The 20,685-nt window shown below is 39.8% G+C and overlaps 1 protein-coding gene across 12 annotated transcripts in view; it reads right to left on the bottom strand.

The window, feature by feature from the left end:
- myo9aa (myosin IXAa) overlaps nucleotides 1-20,685 on the bottom strand; it is a 170,324-nt gene that overhangs the window by 141,349 nt on the left and 8,290 nt on the right. For all 12 annotated transcript variants that reach the window (XM_070554892.1, XM_070554894.1, XM_070554895.1 and 9 more), the window contains exon 2: nucleotides 66-1,034. In XM_070554892.1, coding sequence (XP_070410993.1) covers nucleotides 66-947 — 882 coding nt within the window. In that variant the 5' untranslated portion in view covers nucleotides 948-1,034. The remainder of the gene's footprint in view (nucleotides 1-65; nucleotides 1,035-20,685) is intronic.

Below are 20,685 nucleotides of genomic sequence, written 5' to 3'. Positions count from 1 at the left end.
ATTTTAAAGCATTTTGTGCTCAAATAAAACCTTAGCCTTGAAAAAACAATGGGTGTTTTACTCACCTCTAATACTGGTCCCGCCCCCAAGATAATTTGCTCCACTCCACTGGCAAACCCCTTCTGGCTGAGCGCAGTCAAATGATGGATGAGAAAGTTTGTGCTTTGCGTCTTCCCAGAGCCGCTCTCTCCAGAAATCACAATGCACTGATTCCTCTGTCTATTCAGCATGGCATGATAAGCCACATCTGCCACGGCGTAAATATGGGGCTCCATATCTCCCAGTGTATGATTGTCATACATCTTCACATATTTTGGGTTGTAGATTGGCAGGAACTTGAAGGGGTTAATGACTATGAGGATGCTCCCAACGTAAGTGTAAATCTTTTCCTGGCGGAAGCGCAAGCGCAGGTTGTCCAGCAGTGAGCGCTCATTCAGCTCTGACAGGCAGCACAGATCTGCGTAGTCACCCTGAGACTCCGGCTGTGGCAGCAGTCCCCGCTCCACCATGCGCCGTCGCTCCTCTGTGATCTGCAGCCACAATTGGAGGCTGCCACCATAGTGAATAGAGCCATCCAGATTTTTCTGCCTCAGGAGGAAGCGGTAATCCTCGCCACCGGACAGTGGTCGGAGCTCTAGAGCCACACGAGGCCAGAGCATCATCCTCTGTACCGGACAGTCGGTCGGATTGAGAATCCATTCTTCCCCACCGAACTCTTTCACCTCAGCGAGGACATAACACTTGGTGCGATCCAGCTGCAGCCGTTCGATGACCCGTTCGATGGCGTCAGCGGCTGTGGTGGTTTTGCGGGCGCTGATTGGGCAGTAGATGGTGCCCTCTGCCAGGGCACCCGGATAGATGCGCACTGTGAACTCTGAGTTCTCAAAGCGCTGCCGTCGGCCCAGTGTGCCCCTCCTACCGACACCAAGGCCATCTCGAACACTCATGGTGGAGCAGAAGTTCCCATGAGCAGCAGCTCAGCACGGGCACGTCCTTCACTGGGCTGGAGAGGTCACGACCTCAAGACATTACCACTGTAGAAGAGAGGGGTGAGAGAGGACAGATCAACACTCAAGAGTATTTACATTTAAACTAAATACAATGTTGGGTATTTAAACACACAAACACTTCTGTGATAAAGGACCCTGACTTCTACCAAGTACTGAGCTGATATGTGACCAGAGATTACTGCACAGCCCTCCGCAATCTATTAGATTACTAAATTTGTCCGATTATGACACGACGAGCTCATGTGTTATGTAATCTGTTGGGGGGTCAGGTTATTCTGCTGGAGACGAACATGCATCCTCCCTCAGGATAAAGGATAAGTCATCAGGATATACCGGATTATTAACACACATACCCACTCACAAATGCACTCATAAGCTCCTTCTAGCCCAAAGACCAGCAGCTGCCATCCTCGACACCCAATCACACCATTCACAAATTTCCTCTTTAATCACAGCAAAGAGAGATCAGCAGGGTCTACGGGGAGAGAACGAGAAACAAGCTGCTGATAAATACTCTCTGCTTCTGTGATCTTCATCGAGTTTGAGAGTAAAGTTAAACTATATCAATAAATTGGACTCTATAGTTGTTTTTCTAGACAAACGGTTGGTGTGGGGCCCACTGTAGTCTGCTGGACAGCATCTCAACAAAAAAATTTATCCATCACATTAAAGGACAAATAAATCAAGTTTGGGTTTTTCAAAACAAATCTTGTTTGATGATACGTGCAGCTTTGACCTGTGGAGAAAGATCATTAATATTTTCAAGTTATTTTCTGATGTTGAGTTTAAGGACTGAAAAATGATTTGTTTTTCCAATTGCTTCTTGACAATGGTGCATTCACAGACCAAACGACATCATTTCCAGGTTGGTCGATCACAACTACACCAATGGGACTGAATGTTTGAAAATGGCAATAACACTTATTCTTAGCTGTGTGACGATGAGCACATAAAGGAGACTATTTAAAGTTATGCAGATAAGGCAGAACTCAAAAGGGGGAACTTTAAAATGTGGAAGTGAGAGCAATAAACATGCAGCATGAGTCATGGCTGAGGAAACTGCATCATGCAGTGAACAAATGTACATTTTCACTATGATGAAGACAGGAGCACACGTTATATCCTCAGTGTAATGCTCTCCTAATTCGGATGATCAAGTCATTTTAATGCTCAGATTATTCTGGTCAGGATTATAGCAAAGGTGGATCTCTAACTTTTCAAAGCATTTCCAGGAACTAAGCATTTCTCTGTGAGAGAATGAGTTTTAACAATTTAGTAGAAATTAGACGTATGCATTAGCCTTGCTTATTTTTGGTACCAAACCGTATTTAAAGTAATGCATTAAAGAGCAAGTAACCCCCTACCAGAGTCTAACTCCACTCCCATTTCCTGTTTGAAAAATGCACCACAAGAAGGCATTGCCTGGCAGACTGAGAGGGTGGAGCCGCCAACAAATACACACCCATGCAGGCTCACAGCGGCACTGTGACATCATATGGTACCTGCTAACATCATATTTTAATTCAAATTTAATGCAGAGTTTTAAACTGAAGAGTTTTTTACACTGACAGTTTAAGGCAGAATATTTAAATTTTAACTTAGAGGCACTAAAGTGACAAATTATTGACTACACATGGCTACAGCATGATTAGACACTCATTTATGTAGGTTATCAGCAAAAAAAAGGTAAGTGGCCTGTCTTTGATATAGCGCCTTCTAGAGTCCTACCCCCCACCCCCCCGTGAAATGAATAAAAAGTCTGTTATTACTGAAAGTAACTGAAGGTTATTTCTTTGAGTCACTGCTTTAAAATGAACCCAGGTTACAAAACTTTGTGGTTCTTAAAAGATAAATGTTAGTATCAGTTATATTAAAGTGATGTAAAAACCATTCTTAATGTCTTCATTTTTATAAAATTTGAAAAAAAAAATAGTTTTCTTCTGGGGAGAAAACCCCTTAGAGAAAAGATAAACAGCTGAAATGGCAGGAAATAATGCAATTAAAGGAAGTGGTAGAAGAAAGTAGTCGAGTGTGGAAAATGGTCAGTATGTCCTCCAGCAGTCTAAGCCTATAGCAGCATAACTACAGGGATAACCTAACCTTTTAGATAGGCATGTTGGAGGCAGGGCAAGGGGGAGCAGTATTTATTCTCCACTGTACACTCCACCTCGCTCTACTTTCCCACTTGTCCAGATCTGGGCTAACATCAGGATTTAACCATAGGCCCGATCAAACTAAAATGTTTTAAGCCTAGTCTTAAAAGTAGACAAGGTGTCTGCCTCACAGACTAACGCCGCTCTCACTGGAAGCATCTGCGGCGCAAAACGGCTGTGGAACGGTTTATTCGCGAACTTCAAATCAGTCCTTTCACAACAGGAGAGTCTTGGCAGCGGCACGGCTACCTCGCTGTGTTCTTTGCTGGACTTGTGAGATTACAGATCTTTATGGTTATAGGTTACAAAGCCGCCAATATTTTTTAACAACTGGGCATCATTTAATTAGTTTTCAGCAACATTTTGATGGACATTTCCAGAGAATAACAGTAAAAACTACACATTGTCTCTTTAATTGGTACTAATTTTTATGGATGTGTTTGACAGATTTAAAAATAATAATAATAATAAAATTATTATTATTATTATTACTATTATATTTTTATTATTATTTTATTTCTGTCCCAACTTTACTCGAATGAATTTCTCTAGTTGTCAATTTTATTCACCGTCTAAATGAAGGAGACAATGGATTACGTTCTTTTGGCATCAGCCTGACTGAGCTGCACTGCTGCAGCAGACAACAGGTAAAAACAGGATATGGAACAAAAGGATAAATATGGTTGGTTGGATGGTACAGAGCACTCGAGCAGGGAAGTGATCCAGTGCTGCGCCCATTCCTGATCATTTCCTGTTGCTCCATTTCCAACCTGCCATGCTTTACCTCAACAACTCTGATAGTTTTACACAGACACAATCAAACTAAGCATCACCTCTTTACAAACAGCAGAAGAATGCTTGTTTTACCTTTTTTAACCATACAAATGATTGAAGCATGAAGCGGAGTTTATGCAGGCTGTGATGTCTGTGTGAGCTTTTGGACGTTGCTTGCTGCATGACTGTCTGCGTTTTGAGTAGCGAGCTATGGCTTGGCGCTCTGAACAGATGGTCAGCTCACTGCTTAAAGGACGGGGGGGGGGGGGGGGGGGGTAGGCTTGGAGCAGTGTTGCGCAGCACAGGGTCACGCCGGTTGCCGCTCTGTTTACAATCACACCAAAACATTTACCCATTTCTGAACAGCCATCATAGATTTAACAAGAGTCTAGCACTTACTAAAATAAGCGAGAAGCTAATGTAAAACGTATGATCTCTAATAAGAGACAAAAATTAGATCTGTTTTCTTAAATTGTTGAACACATCAGCAAAGCAGAAACAAGATTGCTGTGAGTAAAATATTTCAAAACGATATTTTTACACTTCCATGTTATTGGGTGGGAGGACACGTCTCACCAGTCCCCCATGGTTCCTACGCCCTTACCTTTGGGACATTTTTGACAAGAAGAAATATTAAGACAAGAAATTTTAAGAAATATTAAGATAAGCAACAACTGGAGTTATGTTGGATTTAAACTCATTTCAGATTCTAAAATGGAATCTGAAGAGTGAACAGATTTAAGTTTTGGAAATTACTTTTAAAGGGCCGTGAAAGTGACAATAGTGGCGGTGTGGTGTCCAGCTCTAAAAGGAGATTTGGGGTAACAAATTAAACAGAATCATCAAAAGCAAAAAAAAATAAATAAAGAAAGAAAAGAAAAAGAAAAGAATGAGAAAAATATTTTAAAGATATTGGCCAGAGGCTATATTCATTTGAATGGCATGTGTAAAGAAGTATTAAAACCTCGGATGAAAAAGGTTTTGGGATTTTCACTGCTGGAATTTTAAGAAAATCTGATGTTTCTGACTGGCGCGGGAAAAACACAAACTAACTTCTGGTCTAAGCTCTGGACAGCTGTCACGTTTCACAGGGAGCTCTGCTGAAACAGCTATAGAAAACAACCCCCAACTCCGGTGTTTCAGCATTAGCGTTACAGCAGAAAACAATGTGTCATAAGTCAGATGTAGCTTCTGAAGCCTCTGCTAGTTGGTCAGATGTTTTTCCTCTGGGTTATGGCAACAAGAACAGATATTGGATTACCGGAGAAGTTCAACCGGTCTCTGAACCCCGCTAGCTGGATACCACTACCGGAGGTGCAGACATGTTTTGGACTTTTTGACTCAGAAGACCTGATTTGGACACCGGAGAGGATTATGTTCAACTTCAGAACTAAAATCTGTACAGTTTTTTTTACTTTTGTTCAAATATTTCATTTCTGTGCTCGTAGTGATCCCACCAGGAGCTCTCAGCTGACGAGTTCTCAGCTGGACTTAGCTCCATCATACTGTCCCTATACAATTCAGCAATCTACAGATAAATAAAATAATGTGCTGCCAGTTTTACAGCTGCGTGTATGTATTGGAAACTCCGGAAAATATTTAACCGATAGCTTACCGGAATAAATCTTACAGGTGCTCAAGTAAATTGTTAGTTTGACTCGTTTGCAATCCAGGATGACACGGAGGTTCTACCGGTCCCAAGAGGATCTATTGTTAAAATATTGGGAGGTGTGTGTGTGTGTGTGTGTGTGTGTGTGTGTGTGTGTGTGTGTGTGTGTGTGTGTGTGTGTGTGTGTGTGTGTGTGTGTGTGTGTGTGTGTGTGTGTGTGTGTGTGTGTCGTAGCTTTCCCAAATTAATTGTTTTTTTTCCTTACCAGAGCTAACACGGTTAGCAGTGTTGCTGCAGTCATGCTAACTGGGCTAGTCTGGAGTCCAGAAGTACCAGTGCGGATCTAGATGGATTTATAGATGTAGGTTAATATTTTAGACCAGATCTATGATACTTAATGCGTGTAGGACACGGAGATATGGCCCAGACATTTAGCTGCAGCTGTAAATGCAATTTTCCGTAATAATTAAGAGCAAGAAAGTAAACAAAATACAGTTATTCACAATACTAACAACAGTAGCTAACTTGTTTTACGTGTTGGAGTGACGTATGCAAAACACTTCACTGTCTGGAGGACTTGGATTTTCTGTAATGATTTATGACAAAAGTCCTTAACAAAATGAAAAACAACCCAATTCATATTTATATAGATAAAAATGTGTAGTTATACTGAATTTCTACAATTTTAATAAAGAGTCTGGCCAACGCCTTTAAAAATGATGACATCATTCGACCTTTGTGCAGTGGCCATTCTTCAGCAGAATGACATTTTTTATGTAGATAAGGTGGGTTTCTGCCCTGGAGGGTGAAACAAAGCAGACTGAGTACAGCTAGAGGAAAACTACAGCAGCCTCATCTGATCTTCTTTTTCCTCAAACGACTGAACTAGAAACAGACCCGCTTATGTGACATGAATGGTTAGGGTTAAGGTACCACAGAACAGTAATCTGACCTGAGATCAGTTGAAGGAATATTTTTCCTCAAGACACAGCAGATCAGTGCAGATACAATCTGTACTGAAATACCAAAGAAGCAGCAAAGATGAAAATCACTCAAGACAGACTCTAGAAACGTAAAATAATACATAAATAAATAATGTTTTCCTTTTTTCAGCTGCTTTTAATGCTAAACTTGGGACAGATGCTACAGGAGTTTACAAGAACACTGGTGGAACTACCTGAGCTTGGATCAGTGGCTTAATAAGACCTTTACAATGATCAAAACGAGACAATCATCTATGAACGAAGAATCCACTGATATACTCAAACTTAAGAGCCCATTTGAGCTCGTAGGACTTTTATTTGCTCCTTCCTCAGAGTGTTTACTCCTCCAACACAAGAGGAAACATCCGTAGGGTACAGACACCAAGAGATAATTATACATTCTGCATTCTTTCTGTAATCTGAACGTTCTCACAGAGGCCTTGCTGGACAATCCTTCTGACAGAAAAGCAAGCAGAGGAGCAGCCATATGGGTCGAATCTGTCAAAGGCAACCATTGTTAGGAATCAAGTTTGGTCAGCTTTCTACAATATGAAGTCACCTCTCAGAAAAGCTTCATGCATGTCACTGTCATCAGTGCTAAGCATGTGTATTCAGGGCTCAGAGTGGCACAGCTGAGGGTGTGTGTGTGTGTGTGTGTGTGTGTGTGTGTGTGTGTGTGTGTGTGTGTGTGTGTGTGTGTGTGTGTGTGTGTGTGTGTGTGTGTGTGTGTGTGTGTGTGTGTGTGTGTGTGTGAGAGAGAGAGCTGGCAGTGAAACATGAACGCACACATCTTGTCTTCACGTTGCTAAGAGTTCATCTGTGAACAGACTTGATGCCAATTTACATTTCTGTGTTTATCAGCTACATACCACAAAATTACATCTTGCTTCTAATTGTAAATGTCTAAACTTTTGGTTTTAATTCAGCTAGTTGAAAAATACAACAAACTCAGAATGTTGCGAAAATCTCAATTAAGTGAAAAATCTAGAGAATGGATGTCTAAATTCAGATAATATCATGGTAAAAAATGGATATGTTACACAAATTCTCAGGTCTAAAAATTGAAACCAGACTTTTCTGGATGTTGATTACTCAATCACAGAAATGTTTTGTCATGCTTTTTAATTTTATGTAACAAAGGAACATTGTAGAGTGAGAATGCTAATCCCAATCCCTACGGATATTGTGTGTACCATAAGATGGTGCCAAATATGGCATCAAACTAAAATAACACAGAGAGGCTGATCTAGTTAAGGTCAGGCCCCACTCAGAGTTACCCCCACAGCATCAGAGGAAGTTGCTTTTAAAACACAAACAGTCTTTTAACCAACAGCAAGGATAAAAAAAAACAATCTATAGAAAATATGATGTACTGAACATGATGTTTTGACTTACTCTGCATAAAAGTAGCTTAGAATCGGAATAATAAAACACCCTGGGGTTTAGTTTCCACCTTGAGGTCAATCCAACAGATTAAATGAAGAAGTTTAAGTCATCTGAAGTTAAGCGCCGACTATGTTTGTTAGACTTTTTTACGGATCCTGAGCATGTTGACCGATATTGTTTTTTTCTGTTGCAGATACCGATACCTTTATGTAGAGGTCATGGTCAGCTGATGACCAATATGTGGTGCCAATTTTCGTAGGCATTTACCACCTTATTTGCATGGTAAAATGTGACTAATAACATCAATTGGTGCACAAACTTTCTGAAGCAGTTTTTAAAAGTTGAATTAAACCAACTGTTAAGCTTTTACTTTGTGCACTGCTCAGTGTTAAAATCAGACATCTAAAGTTAACCACACAAACCAATTCACTGACCAAGTATTCTAAATGGTTTTAGAAAATGAAATTTTTGTTGAAAATAAATTTAGAGCATTTATTATGCAGATGGTTTTCAGGAATAAAATTTTACATTTAAATTAAAATCTACAGAAGCTGCCCAGGCATGTGCCTGACTTAAAACCAGCTTTACTAAGGAGGTATAACAGCTGATGCCGATACATTTAAAAATGGTAAATATCAGCCTGATTCCCCTAATTCGGAGTCTATTTTTACTCTCATTTCTTTTAGCTTGTGGTCTGATTGTTTTTAAAATAAATATTTAGTTTGTAACAGTTATTTATTTATTTTTTTTTAGGTTTTTGTGTGTTTGCTTGCTGGGCCTGTTGTAACAATATTATACAATATTTATTCTTACGGTCACGTGGCGTCAGTAAAAATAACACGGGGTAGAACTACTCTCACAGAAAGTGTTTTACACACAAGAGGGAATAAAACCACATCATAATCATACTTCAGTTAGACACAACCACCACTGGCCACCATGGTGCTACCATCAGAAGAGATTAATAATCTCAGATTTGAAAAAACTGAGCCTTTGTTTAAATTTTATTAAAAGGCCAATAATAAATTTCTTAGTGGCCACATTTTTTCCACCAGTCACTAATTTGATATTATTGTACTCGTGCGCTCCAGCTTCATCTGGTATTTTCTTCCAGACCCCACATAATGACACCCCCCCCCCCCCTCGCAAAAAGTCTCCCTCTTATTGGTTCATAAAAAGAAAAATAAACCAGAATATGCATTTTCAATGATGAAATGTCCTGTTCAAACATCCTTTTAGAAGTGCACAAGTGGAAAAAAAAAAAAGTACTGATCGCGTCACAGAGACACCGTCGTCACAAGCAGCAGCAAGTCTGTGCTGGAATCACGGTCCAGACTATAATTAAAAATGACTGTAGGCCTCTTAGCGTGGACACAGCAGCGGATAACAGAGCGGTCAGTGTGAATGAAACACAGCGTCGAGGCAAACTCCCCACATTCCTCCGGCTGAGCACCAGCAGGTGACACAGGCTTCATGAAAATATGACACTGAAGGAAGTCCGACACGTGTTTGCTAAAATAGGAGCCTCGCTTGGCTCCATGTTTGTTGCAGCCTGAAGAAAGTCCAGGGAGAGACCAGAGGAAGGAAATTATGTCTCAAGGACAACGCTGGGAGAAAACGGAGCATGCTCCAGTGTGTGTTAAACCTAAGGTCACCCATTTAACCTTCAAAGCAACCAAAAAGTAACCAGTTTCAGTGAAAAACCCACAATTACCAAGTAAAAAGTTGGGTCACAAGCTTGTAAATGACTGGTAGATTTATTACAGCAGAGCCTCATAAAAAAGGAAATAGGACAGAAAGAAACAGGAACATGGTTTGTTTCAAACAAAGGTTAACGAGAACCTTTACCTCGTCAGTAAAATTGCTGCCTCAGTACAGTCCAACTTAAGTCTGATTTGAGATGTCGATGATGATTTTTAAAAAGCTGGAGCATGACTGGGGCTGAACCACTAATGAATACCAGCAGAACTAAACAGCACCATTCCTCTGTTGTCGCCATGGAGAATTGAACTTCCTGCGTCCACTCCCAGGACAATGACAGCAGCCATGGGTGAGACAGGAAGTGCTGCACAGTGGAGCATCGAGAACCACCGCCATGCTATTGTTATGTTTGTATTTCACTCCTCACAAAAGATGCATGCGAGTCTTTATGGGTGTTTAGCTTCCTCTGCAACTAAACTACATTTTCTGTTATTTAAAACACATCAGAACAAAAAGTACACATAAATACAACATTTTCTTTTGCTGAGCTCTGTTCAGCTAGATTCAACCATGTGAAGCAGGAAAAAACTGCATCAATAGAAAGTTGTTCCACAATGCAACACAACCAGTGGTGTGAGATTTTACAGAGACAGTGAGCCATGACGCTGAGAGATTCTGGATTCCAACATGACATTTGTCCGTTTGACCCTGAAAAATGTACGGGTGAGCATTTTTAGACTATATATTTTTTTATCAGCTACACCTGGTGATTAGTGTTCCTTTTATTGTGTCAGAAGGGTGTTTCCTAACAAAGACACCTAAAGGAAACGACACGTCCAGCCTGATGATATTTACCGTATTTTCTGGAGTATAAGTCGCACCAGCCATAAAATGTATAATGAAGAAGAAAAAAACTTATATAAGTCGCACTGGACTATAAGTTGTATTTTGGGGGGAAATTTTATTATTTTTCTTACAAAATCTGAGACCAAGCATTTCACATTGCAAGACAAGTACCGGTAACAATAACAGAATAAACAACCAGGGCGCAGCAGCGCGCCACGGTCTCCAGCAGAGGATGCCGGTGTTTTAAACCCTCCCTGCGGGCGGGAAGAGCACCCGCAACACCCCGCCACAGACTGCAGCAGGTGATGGCGGTGTTTGAAACCCTCCCAGCGGGGCAGAGGAGCTGAAACCTGGACCGGAGCCGGCCCTCAGCAGCACGCAACGGTCTCCAGCAGGTGATGGCGGGGCAGGGGAGCTCATTCCTGGTCCAGAGCCGGCCCGCAGCAACGTAGTATACATAATTTGGTATATAAGTCACTTTGGTAAATAAGTCGCAGGACCAGCCAGACTATGAAAAAAGTGTGACCTATAGTCTGGAAAATACGGTACGTTGTTTACCTTTATGGTGCTGACGTAAAGTACTGATTTGTTATCTGGACAAAGATATGTGGAGGATCCAACAATGAAACTGATGGAATTAGCTTGGAACTAAAAGCTACTTATGTTGAGAAATGGAGCTTTAGGTGTTTGGCTCAAGTTCTGAAATGAATGTTTCCAACAGTAAGCCTAGAAATCTTTACAAACCATAGATGCAGCTAAATATTTTTGCCCAGCCATGCTCCACCGTACCCTCGGCAGGCCTACCATTGGCTCGAACCGTTTTTTAGGTCCAGCCAATCACAGCGCTCTATGTTTTTGAGAGCCATTGGGCAGGTATAGTGTCAGAGCTGTGATGGAGAAAAACTACAACGGTGGGGTTAGCTCAGGAACGGCACTTGTTTGAAACGATTTTGGCATCAACTTTGGATGATTTAGATTTGAGCTTTTCTTTGAGACACAAGTAGCTAGAGGTACTTAATTGTTTATTAAAAAAACTAACCATTTTCTTCATCAACAGTGTATGGCGCATAGCCCAGTTGATTTCCATAGCGATTAATGCATCACACTGTTCATTGCTCTGACTGGTCTTCGTGGTCCAATTGCATGTGGGGACAGTTTAAGAGACAATCGTAGATTCCCCCATGACCTATCTCTGTCTGAGCCATGGCCAGACTTTACATTTATAGGATGCCTGCCAGGCTAACGGGAGGTAGAAATTTAACTCAGCTACTAGATTATCCCAAGTAAATAAAAGTAAAGGCCTAGAAACTAAGCTTCAGTAGCTAAAACAACATTTGACACATAGAAACTATTGATCTATGTTCTGATAAAACAAGGCCTTCCTTTCTAACTGACCTCATGTTCGTGTTTTATTGTTGCAGTGAGTGGAAAAATGTTTTTCCTTTCAGACTCCATTCTAGCTTTGGAAATATCAATATGAGACAGCATAGCCATTTGGCTGTTGGGAGTGGGAAAAGCACACCACCCTGCAATAAAGTCCGCCAGCAGACAGAAAGCACATCAACAACCAGCTGCTGTTTGAAAAGTTTCGAGTTAAAAAGGTTCCCAGGAAGCAGAACCTACCAAATGTTTACCTTCTGTTTTAATAAGGTTACAGGAACATTAACTTCATTATTAAAGTGGCCGTCTTTTACAGCAGGGTGAAAAGCAGACAGTCAGCTATTTAAACCCGTTCATGAAGAGCTGTAGCTGCACTACACATCTATGTAAAGGACGACCTTAGATTACAGACGTGGAAATAGAAGATGCTACTTCAGATGATTTCATGTTGATCCCAACAGCAGGGTTCAGATGCATCCCTGAGGTGGATCTTCACAGGGCTAAAATACTCACGTTTTACATTTGGCAGAAATCGTGCACGAATCAACATGAATGGAGGAATAATGACTCATAAATAAATTGTTTACCACAATGTTCTGGAATGGCTGAAATGTTTAGTAACTTCTAACTAAACTGGTGAAATTCACAGGCAGCAGGTGATAAACGTGTATAACCTAGTAGCAAAGGCAAACTGTGCCGAAGCGACCGAAGAAAGAAAAGAGTTAAAGAAAGATCAACGTTGTTTGATATCGTCGGTTCTGATTACGTACACTCCATTTCCCCCTCAGAAGGAGATTCTGTAAAACAAGAGCTTCAGGTTGGACATTCTCCTGGAGTATGGAGATCCAATGCTGAATATACTGTGGAAACGTCCAACAGACAATAAACATTTAAATCAAAAAGTGTTCATTTTTTTTATCCTCAGGTAATATCAGAGGATGTGTAATCATCACAGTAAATTAAACCTAATTATCTTCTCTGGTGAAAAGCAGTTTAAAGTATTTCCTTAAGGGCACCAACACCCACATTAAGAGCTGTGTCAGAGACATCCCAGTGAACCGCACAGCGCATGAGTGGGCATCTCTGATCGCGTGAACCTGCACCTGTAGACAGCCAAGTCCCATCATGTTAACATGAGTCTGTATGTATTGCCATAATCAACTTACAAGTGAAATAAATCTACCAGAAAAAAATGATTACTATAATATCCTCATGTGACACGGTTTCCAGCAGTTTGATCTCCTTTAGGTCGGAAGTTCACAGATAAAAACTCTTTGACATAAATTATTAAATACAAGAAAAAAGGATGTTATGAATGTTTGTAGGTTTCAAAATAGAAAATGTTCTTTTTTGTTTAAAATTAATCACCGACATGATGGGATGTGTCATTGTTTGTGTAATTTTTTAAATATTTTTAATAAATAAACTGTTCAAATTATTAAGGACATGTTGGACACTCCCAGTCAATCAAACTTGTACAGAGCAGTGATTCCTAAAGTCAGAGTAGGGACCCCACTTTGATCACAATGCGCCAAATTTATAGCCTAGTGAACTAGACCAAATTCTTACTTTGCAAAGTTTGTATAGTCTGGCTTGCCAGGCTACCAAATTTAGGGTTTTGGGATGATCTCCAGAAATGGAATAAAGCTCAAACTACTTCTTTTCAAACAAATCAACATGACTTGACATACAGACTAAAAATAGAAGCCCTGAATCAACTATCCTAGAAATCTAGACCAAGTGTAGAAGTAGCAAAAAGATTTTGCTCTGCAGGTTGGTCTAGCCACGCTCCACTGTAGCCTCAGCAGGTCTACCATTGGCCTGAACAGGTGTCTGGCCAATATCACCGATCTATTGGCGTTTTCTGGCCTGACCCGATCCGGTGTTGGTAGCATCGATCTGCCCCCCGCGCACCTAGGTTTTATTCAATAGAGCTCCGGACCCCACATGACTCTCAGTTAGTGGACGCCATTTTGGCATGCAAAAAAGGTAAACAAACACGGATGTAACCATGAACATGAACGGGATCCGCTTGGATTTTACTTCGTCGGAGTTTACTTCACACATTAAAACAGAAGAAATCGTTTTATATAGTCAGAAATTAAATAGACTAAACATCTCCGACCCTTACCGTGCCCCTGGGATACTTTTTAAAAACGCCAGAAGCTGTCGGAGCGGACTTCTTACCGGCACAACACCGGACCTGGCCGGGGAACCCCTTGGGATTCCCCCGGCCGGAGGAGCTGGGGAGAAGGTCTGGGACTCTCGACTCTACTGCCCGCTCCGACGCCAGAAGCTGTCGGAGCGGGCTTCTTACCGGCACAACACCGGACCTGACCAGGGAACCCCTTGGGATTTACCCAGAGGAGCTGGCTCCGGCGGCTGGGGAGAGGGAAGTCACGCTACTGCCCCCGCAACCCGACTCCGGATACGCGGATGAAAATGGATGGATGGACGGACAAATAACAGATTTACAAGTAAGTAGTCTCGGTGAGACAGATAATAGCAATCCAAAGTGCTTTTTATGTGTGATCTGACAATTGATCAACCATTGTTTAAAAATTAAATACAGCTTAGCCGGTTAATTGCTGTCATCATAAAACACGTAAACGGCAGCACGCAGAACTCACGAGGCAACGTTTTACGTGATGTTTACTTGTTGCTATGAGTAATAAGACAGAAAAAGCCACGCCAAAATAAGTTTAGGAAGCCCACTAAGAATCATAATAAAAGCATTTAAAATAAACACCATACACAGTTGAAGAAACGTTGGTTTAAGTACCTGATATGGAGTGGTCGCTGCATAAGCGAAAACCTTTACTCTCGGGATCCCACAGTTTCATTTTCGCCCGGTCACTAGTGCGTTTTATTACAATGATCCAACGTTTGCGGCGCTCCGGATCTTGGGGAATCCTGTAGATGACTCATTCCTTATGTCGTCCGCGTCTGTTCTGCATCCTGGGGCACAACAGGAATCTACCATATTTCCCGTTTGATTGAGTTTTCTGACAATAACAAATAGTCCAGCTGCCGGCTTCTGCGTGCCAATATGGCGCCGTTTCGATTTGAACTGTTGCATGCCGGGAGAAGTGACGTCAACTCCCGGAGCTCTATAGCCTTCTCAGGAATGCAGATGCCTCTGAGCATGTGGGCAGAGCTAATCAATTGGTAGAGGGTATGTTGGGTCAGCTTCACACAAAGCTAACCACCAGAGAGTAGGTCCAAAAATAAATAAATGGTCAGCTGAGCACAGAAAACTTACAGATTACAAAGAAACGAACACAATTAACCTACAGGGCTGGACAACGCTGACCCGACATGAAAGGCTAGCACTAGAGCTGCAACCAAGAAAACTACAAAGATGTCGTCGGCTCAGGAACAGTGCTCGTTTGAAACAACTTTATTCGATTTAGATTTAGGCTTTTCTCTGAGGCGTGAGCAGATAGAGGTACTTCGGTCATTTATTTCAAAAAACGTATTTGTTGCTGCTTCTTCAACGGTGTATGGCGAATTGCCCTGTTACCTGATTTCTGTAGCAATGAATACGTCACATTGTTTGCTGCTCTGACTGGTTCTAGCATTGTCCAATTGCGTGCGGAGACTGTTTGAAAGACATCGGTAGATTCTACCCTGTGACTGAGCTCTGTCTATAGGTCAAGGCCAGACTATGTATTTACATTAATAGAGAGATTTTCCAGGCTTCTAAATTGATGCAACATGAATTGAAGTTGCTTGTTTTTATTTAGCTTTCTATTTTGGTTTTTTTTTTCTGCATGGTTTCATTAATTAATTAACAGGCTCACTAGCAGCCTCCAGGCCCAGCAGCCAGGCTCCACCAGCAGCCTCCAGGCCCAGCAGCCAGGCTCCACCATCAGCCTCCAGGCTCATCAACCAGGCTCCACCATCAGCCTCCAGGCCCAGCAGCCAGGCTCCACCAACAGCCTCCAGGCACAGCAGCCAGGTTCCACCATCACCTCAATACCAGCCACCTGATCCAACCATCAGGCTCAGCCTGGGGCTCCAGGCTCCAGATTCACCTGCAACCAGGACTGAGAGAGAGGTAAGCCTTATACAATGGCCCCTCCTAGAAAAACTGAGAAACTTGACGAAGATATGGAGGAAATTAAAAAATCATTGAATTTTATGTCAGCCGAGCTGTCTAAGCTAACAGTACAACAGGATCAACTACTGTCATTAATGGATGAGGTTAAGACACTGAAATTCAAGCTTGCAGAAAAGGACAAGAAGATCATGGTATTGGAACAGAGGGTGGATGAACTGGAGCAGTATACCAGAAAGGATGACTTGGTGATGACTGGTTTGGAAACAAGACATAGGACTTATGCCAGAGTTACTGGAGATAGAAACACAACTGAGGATGCTCCACAGGAAGAACTCCGGTCACTAGAACAACAAGTGTTGAGCTTCTTGCACAGTAAGAACATTAATATCCAAAGTGATGCAATATCAATCTGTCATACCCTTCCGAGAAAGGCAGACAAATTAAAACCAGTCATCATAGTGCGATTTACCAGTAGGAAGTACAGAAATGAGTTGTTGAGGCAAGCAAAAAAACTGAAAGGTACAAATGTGTACATAAATGAACACCTGACGAAAAAGAATGAAACAATAGCCAAAGAAGCAAGGGTGCTGAGAAAACAAAAAAAAAATCACAGCCACGTGGACAAGAAATGGTGTTGTATGGATCAGAGAGCAAGAAGGTCTGAATGCAAAAATGATCAGAGAGTTGAAAGATCTGAAAGTGTTGCAGGGTAAAAGATGATTTATTGTGTAGCACTGACTAAATAATGGATAGTGGAAACAGTTTAACTATGGATATGGAAGTACAAATGATTTCATAAAGAATAAATGGATTCCCATGAGAAAATATATGAACTTGACAGTAAAATAGACAAAAGTTTATTTGAGTTTAATATAAATAGTAATTATTATGCAGAAGATCAGCTAAATAGTGGGTTAATTAACAATGATTCATTATCAATCATACACATAAACAGTAGAAGTTTAGTTTCCAAGAAGTCAACAATAAAGGACTATTTAGGTAAATTTAAAAGTAAATTCAAAGTCTTTGCCATTACTGAGACTTGGCTTTATGATGAAAGGATGACTGAAGTACAAATAGAAGGGTATGAACTTCATTTTGTAAATAGAATAAATAAAAGGGGTGGTGGCGTTGCCCTGTACATTAACAATGATTTAAAATGTAAATTAGATAAGAAAATGACTATGATGGAAGATAATGTCATGGAAATGGTAACAGTGGAAATTATCAATGACACATCAAAAAATATAATAATCAGTTGTGTATATAGAGCACCCGGTTCTTGCATCAGGTCATTTACAGATAAAATGAATGAGTTTGTGGATCATATTAAAAACAAAACATTGTTTATGTGTGGGGACTTTACTTAGAACATCCTGTGGATCTGAGAACATCAAGTGATTTTTTTGATATGATATATAGTTTAGGTTTGGTTCCTTTGATAAACAAACCTACCAGGATCACAACCCAAAGTGCAACAATAATTGATAATATATTCACTAATAGAAAGGAGGACGTTGTTAAAACTGGGATATTGATGACAGATATTAGTGATCATTTACCTATTTTTGTAGTGTCTAAATATCACAATAACAATAAAAATATCATAAAACGTAATTTTATTAATTATAAAAGAAATAAATCAGTTAAAGCCCTGGAGGACCTAAATAAAGATCTTAAAATACAGAACTGGGCGGAAGTCTATGTCAGTGATGTGAACAATGCATATACATCCTTCATGAAAATACTGCTGAAATCGTTGTAAATTAATTAAAATAACAAATTAAAAGGGACAACCAACCATGGATGACTAATGGAATTAAAAATGCATGTGCAAAAAAAAATTGTCTGTATGCGAGATTCTTAAAGTTACAAACAAAGGAAGCCGAAGATAGATATAAAAACTATAAAAATAAATTAGTAACAATAATTAGGAAACAGAAGAAAGAGTACTATGGTGAGCTATTGAATAAGAACAAAGACAGCATCAAGACTACATGGGGAATTATAAATAATGTGATTAACAGAGATAATACAAATGCAAGACTCCCAAACTACTTTGTAAAGGACAATAAAGACATTTATGAAGTTAAAGAAATTTCTAATGAATTCAATGTTTTTTTTTATAAATGTAGGAAGGAGTCTGGTGGAAAGCAAACCAATAATTCACGATACAATGAATACAATACCTAGAAATGTCAATAGTATTCTGCTTGACAAGGTAGATCAACAAGAAATAAGAAACATTGTAAAAAACTGGGGAAGCAAAAGATCAACTGATTGTGATGATCTGGACATGGTGACTGTAAAAGCTATAATTGAATCTGTTATTGAACCATTCACTTACATCTGTAATCTGTCACTTATCTACAGGAGTCTTCCCTGATTTAATGAAAATTGCCAAGGTGGTTCCATTATTTAAGAGCGGTGATAGAGTTTCACTAATTACAGGCCAGTGTCACTGCTTCCACAGTTTTCCAAAATATTAGAAAAAGTGTTTGCATTAAGGTTGGACAAATTCATTGACAAAAATTCAATTTTAAATCATGAACAGTATGGCTTTAGGACCAAATATTCAACAGCAATGGCAGTTATGGATTTAGTAGATACAATTTCATCAGCAATTGACAATAAAAACTATTTCATTAGTGTTTTTATTGACTTAAAAAAGGCATTTGATGTCCTTGATCATTCAAGGTTACTTCTTAAATTACACCGGTATGGAATAAGAGGGGTGGCACATCAATGGGTTAATAGTTATTTACGCAATAGAAAACAGTTTGTTCAAATAAATAATGCTAAATCTGAATTAAAAGATATTTATTATGGTGTGCCACAAGGGTCAGTCCTCGGACCTAAACTGTTCATATTGTTTATTAATGACCTGGTAAATGTATCTAATTTACTTGGCACAGTTTTATTTGCGGATGATACTACATTGTTTTATTGAGGATTAAATGCACATGAAATAACTCAAGTGATAAACAGTGAATTGATTAAAGTTAAAAAATGGTTTGATATAAATAGACTGTCACTGAACCTGAACAAAACAAACTTTATACTGTTTAATAATAGAAGAAGCTGTGATGTATTTTTAATGATAGATGGAATGGAAATTCAAAGAGTAAAAGAAACCAAATTTCTTGGAGTCATGTTCGATGAGAGTCTCACATGGAAATCACATGTAGGTTATATAAAGGGGAAAATCGCCAAAGCCATAGGTGTATTATATAGAGTCAAGTTTCTACTAAACTTGTCGGGGTTGTTAACATTGTATCACTCACTGATTGAACCATATTTATTTTATTGTTTAGAAATTTGGGGAGCCACTTGCAAAACTTTTACACAACCATTGTTCATATTGCAAAAAAGAGCATTGAGAATCATTAACAACAGTAACTATAGAGATCACACTAATCAATTATTCATTAGATACAAAATACTGAAATTTCCTGACTTGGTAGAGTGGAAAATATTGCAAATAATGTACAGAGAGAATACGAGTAATCTACCAAATAATATTCAGAAAATGTTTCATAAGAGAGTAAGTGGGTACATGTTAAAAGGAACTGATGTCTTTAAGAAACCTAGATTCAGAACCAAAGTGAGGGAATGTAACATTTCTGTAAATGGTGTAAGATTGTGGAATGCCGTTAACAAGGAATTTAAAGAGTCAACTTCACTTGCTATATTTTAAAAATGTATAAAATCTAATGTATTTAGTAATTATGAAAAGGTGAATTATAATGTCAAAGATTAGACATGAAAATATTAGAAAGTAACTGAGGTTATACGGTGTGTTTGGCAGATAATTTTATTTCGTAAAAAGGGGCAGAAATTATAATATTTTTTCTTCTATCTGCTCCTTTTCATTCAAATGTTTTTTCAATGTTAATGTATGTTGTATTTGTTTGTGTTTATTTTATACATTGTGAATGAAATAAAAGATTTAAAAATATATATATATTTACAATCACAAACCACTGCCATTCAGTCAGAAGCAGAGATGTTTTGTACACAGAAAATCTCTAACAGAAATCAATGATGGACCAGAAATGGTGCACGGCTTCACCAGCTGATAATAATGACAGGACATCAAGTCCAACTCTGAGTCTGAGCTGAAGAATAATCCTAAAGCACATCTGTTTAGCGTATTAGGAAAAAAGAAACATGACCCGTAATTACAGGGCAGTGTTACAGAGGCTCTCGTGTTTTTTTTTTTTTTTTCCTGAAGATGGGGGATGACTCGCTGTCTTTCTGCCCTCAGCAGATCGGAGGCTGTTTGAAATCTGAGCCTGGTGGTTCAGTCGGAGCCGCGGCCCACAGAGACAGAGTGAGCTGCAGTGAGATGATAATGCAGATTTGATCGCTGGCCTCGAGGTGGAATGATGGAAGCTGATGGTGGGGATCAAATGATGTATTGAATAATGTCAAGGCCTCATGGGTGACGACTCTGGCTCAGACTGCAGCTGGGTAAAATGGAGAAAGACATGTAAACACACCTCTAACCTAAAAGGATAATTCCATCTTGGGTCAAACTTCAACTGACTACAGCTCTGAGCAAACTGAACTTCAGTTTATCATGCACCCTTTCAGCCTCGTTCACAAGCAAGTTCTTGTTTTACTCTGCCTTGAGTTTTTTTTAGATGCATTGAGCCGTTGCATCAAAAAGCATGACCAACTGAGTCAAAATATGAGCACAAGACAGAACAAGCATGGCATCCGTATGCATTATATATTCATTTATTTATTTATTTATTTATTTGTTTATTTATTTAAT

This window comes from Nothobranchius furzeri, chromosome 9, assembly GCF_043380555.1.
Source record: "Nothobranchius furzeri strain GRZ-AD chromosome 9, NfurGRZ-RIMD1, whole genome shotgun sequence".
Classification (NCBI taxonomy): Eukaryota; Metazoa; Chordata; class Actinopteri; order Cyprinodontiformes; family Nothobranchiidae; genus Nothobranchius; species Nothobranchius furzeri.
This window is presented reverse-complemented; position numbering and strand designations above follow the sequence as displayed.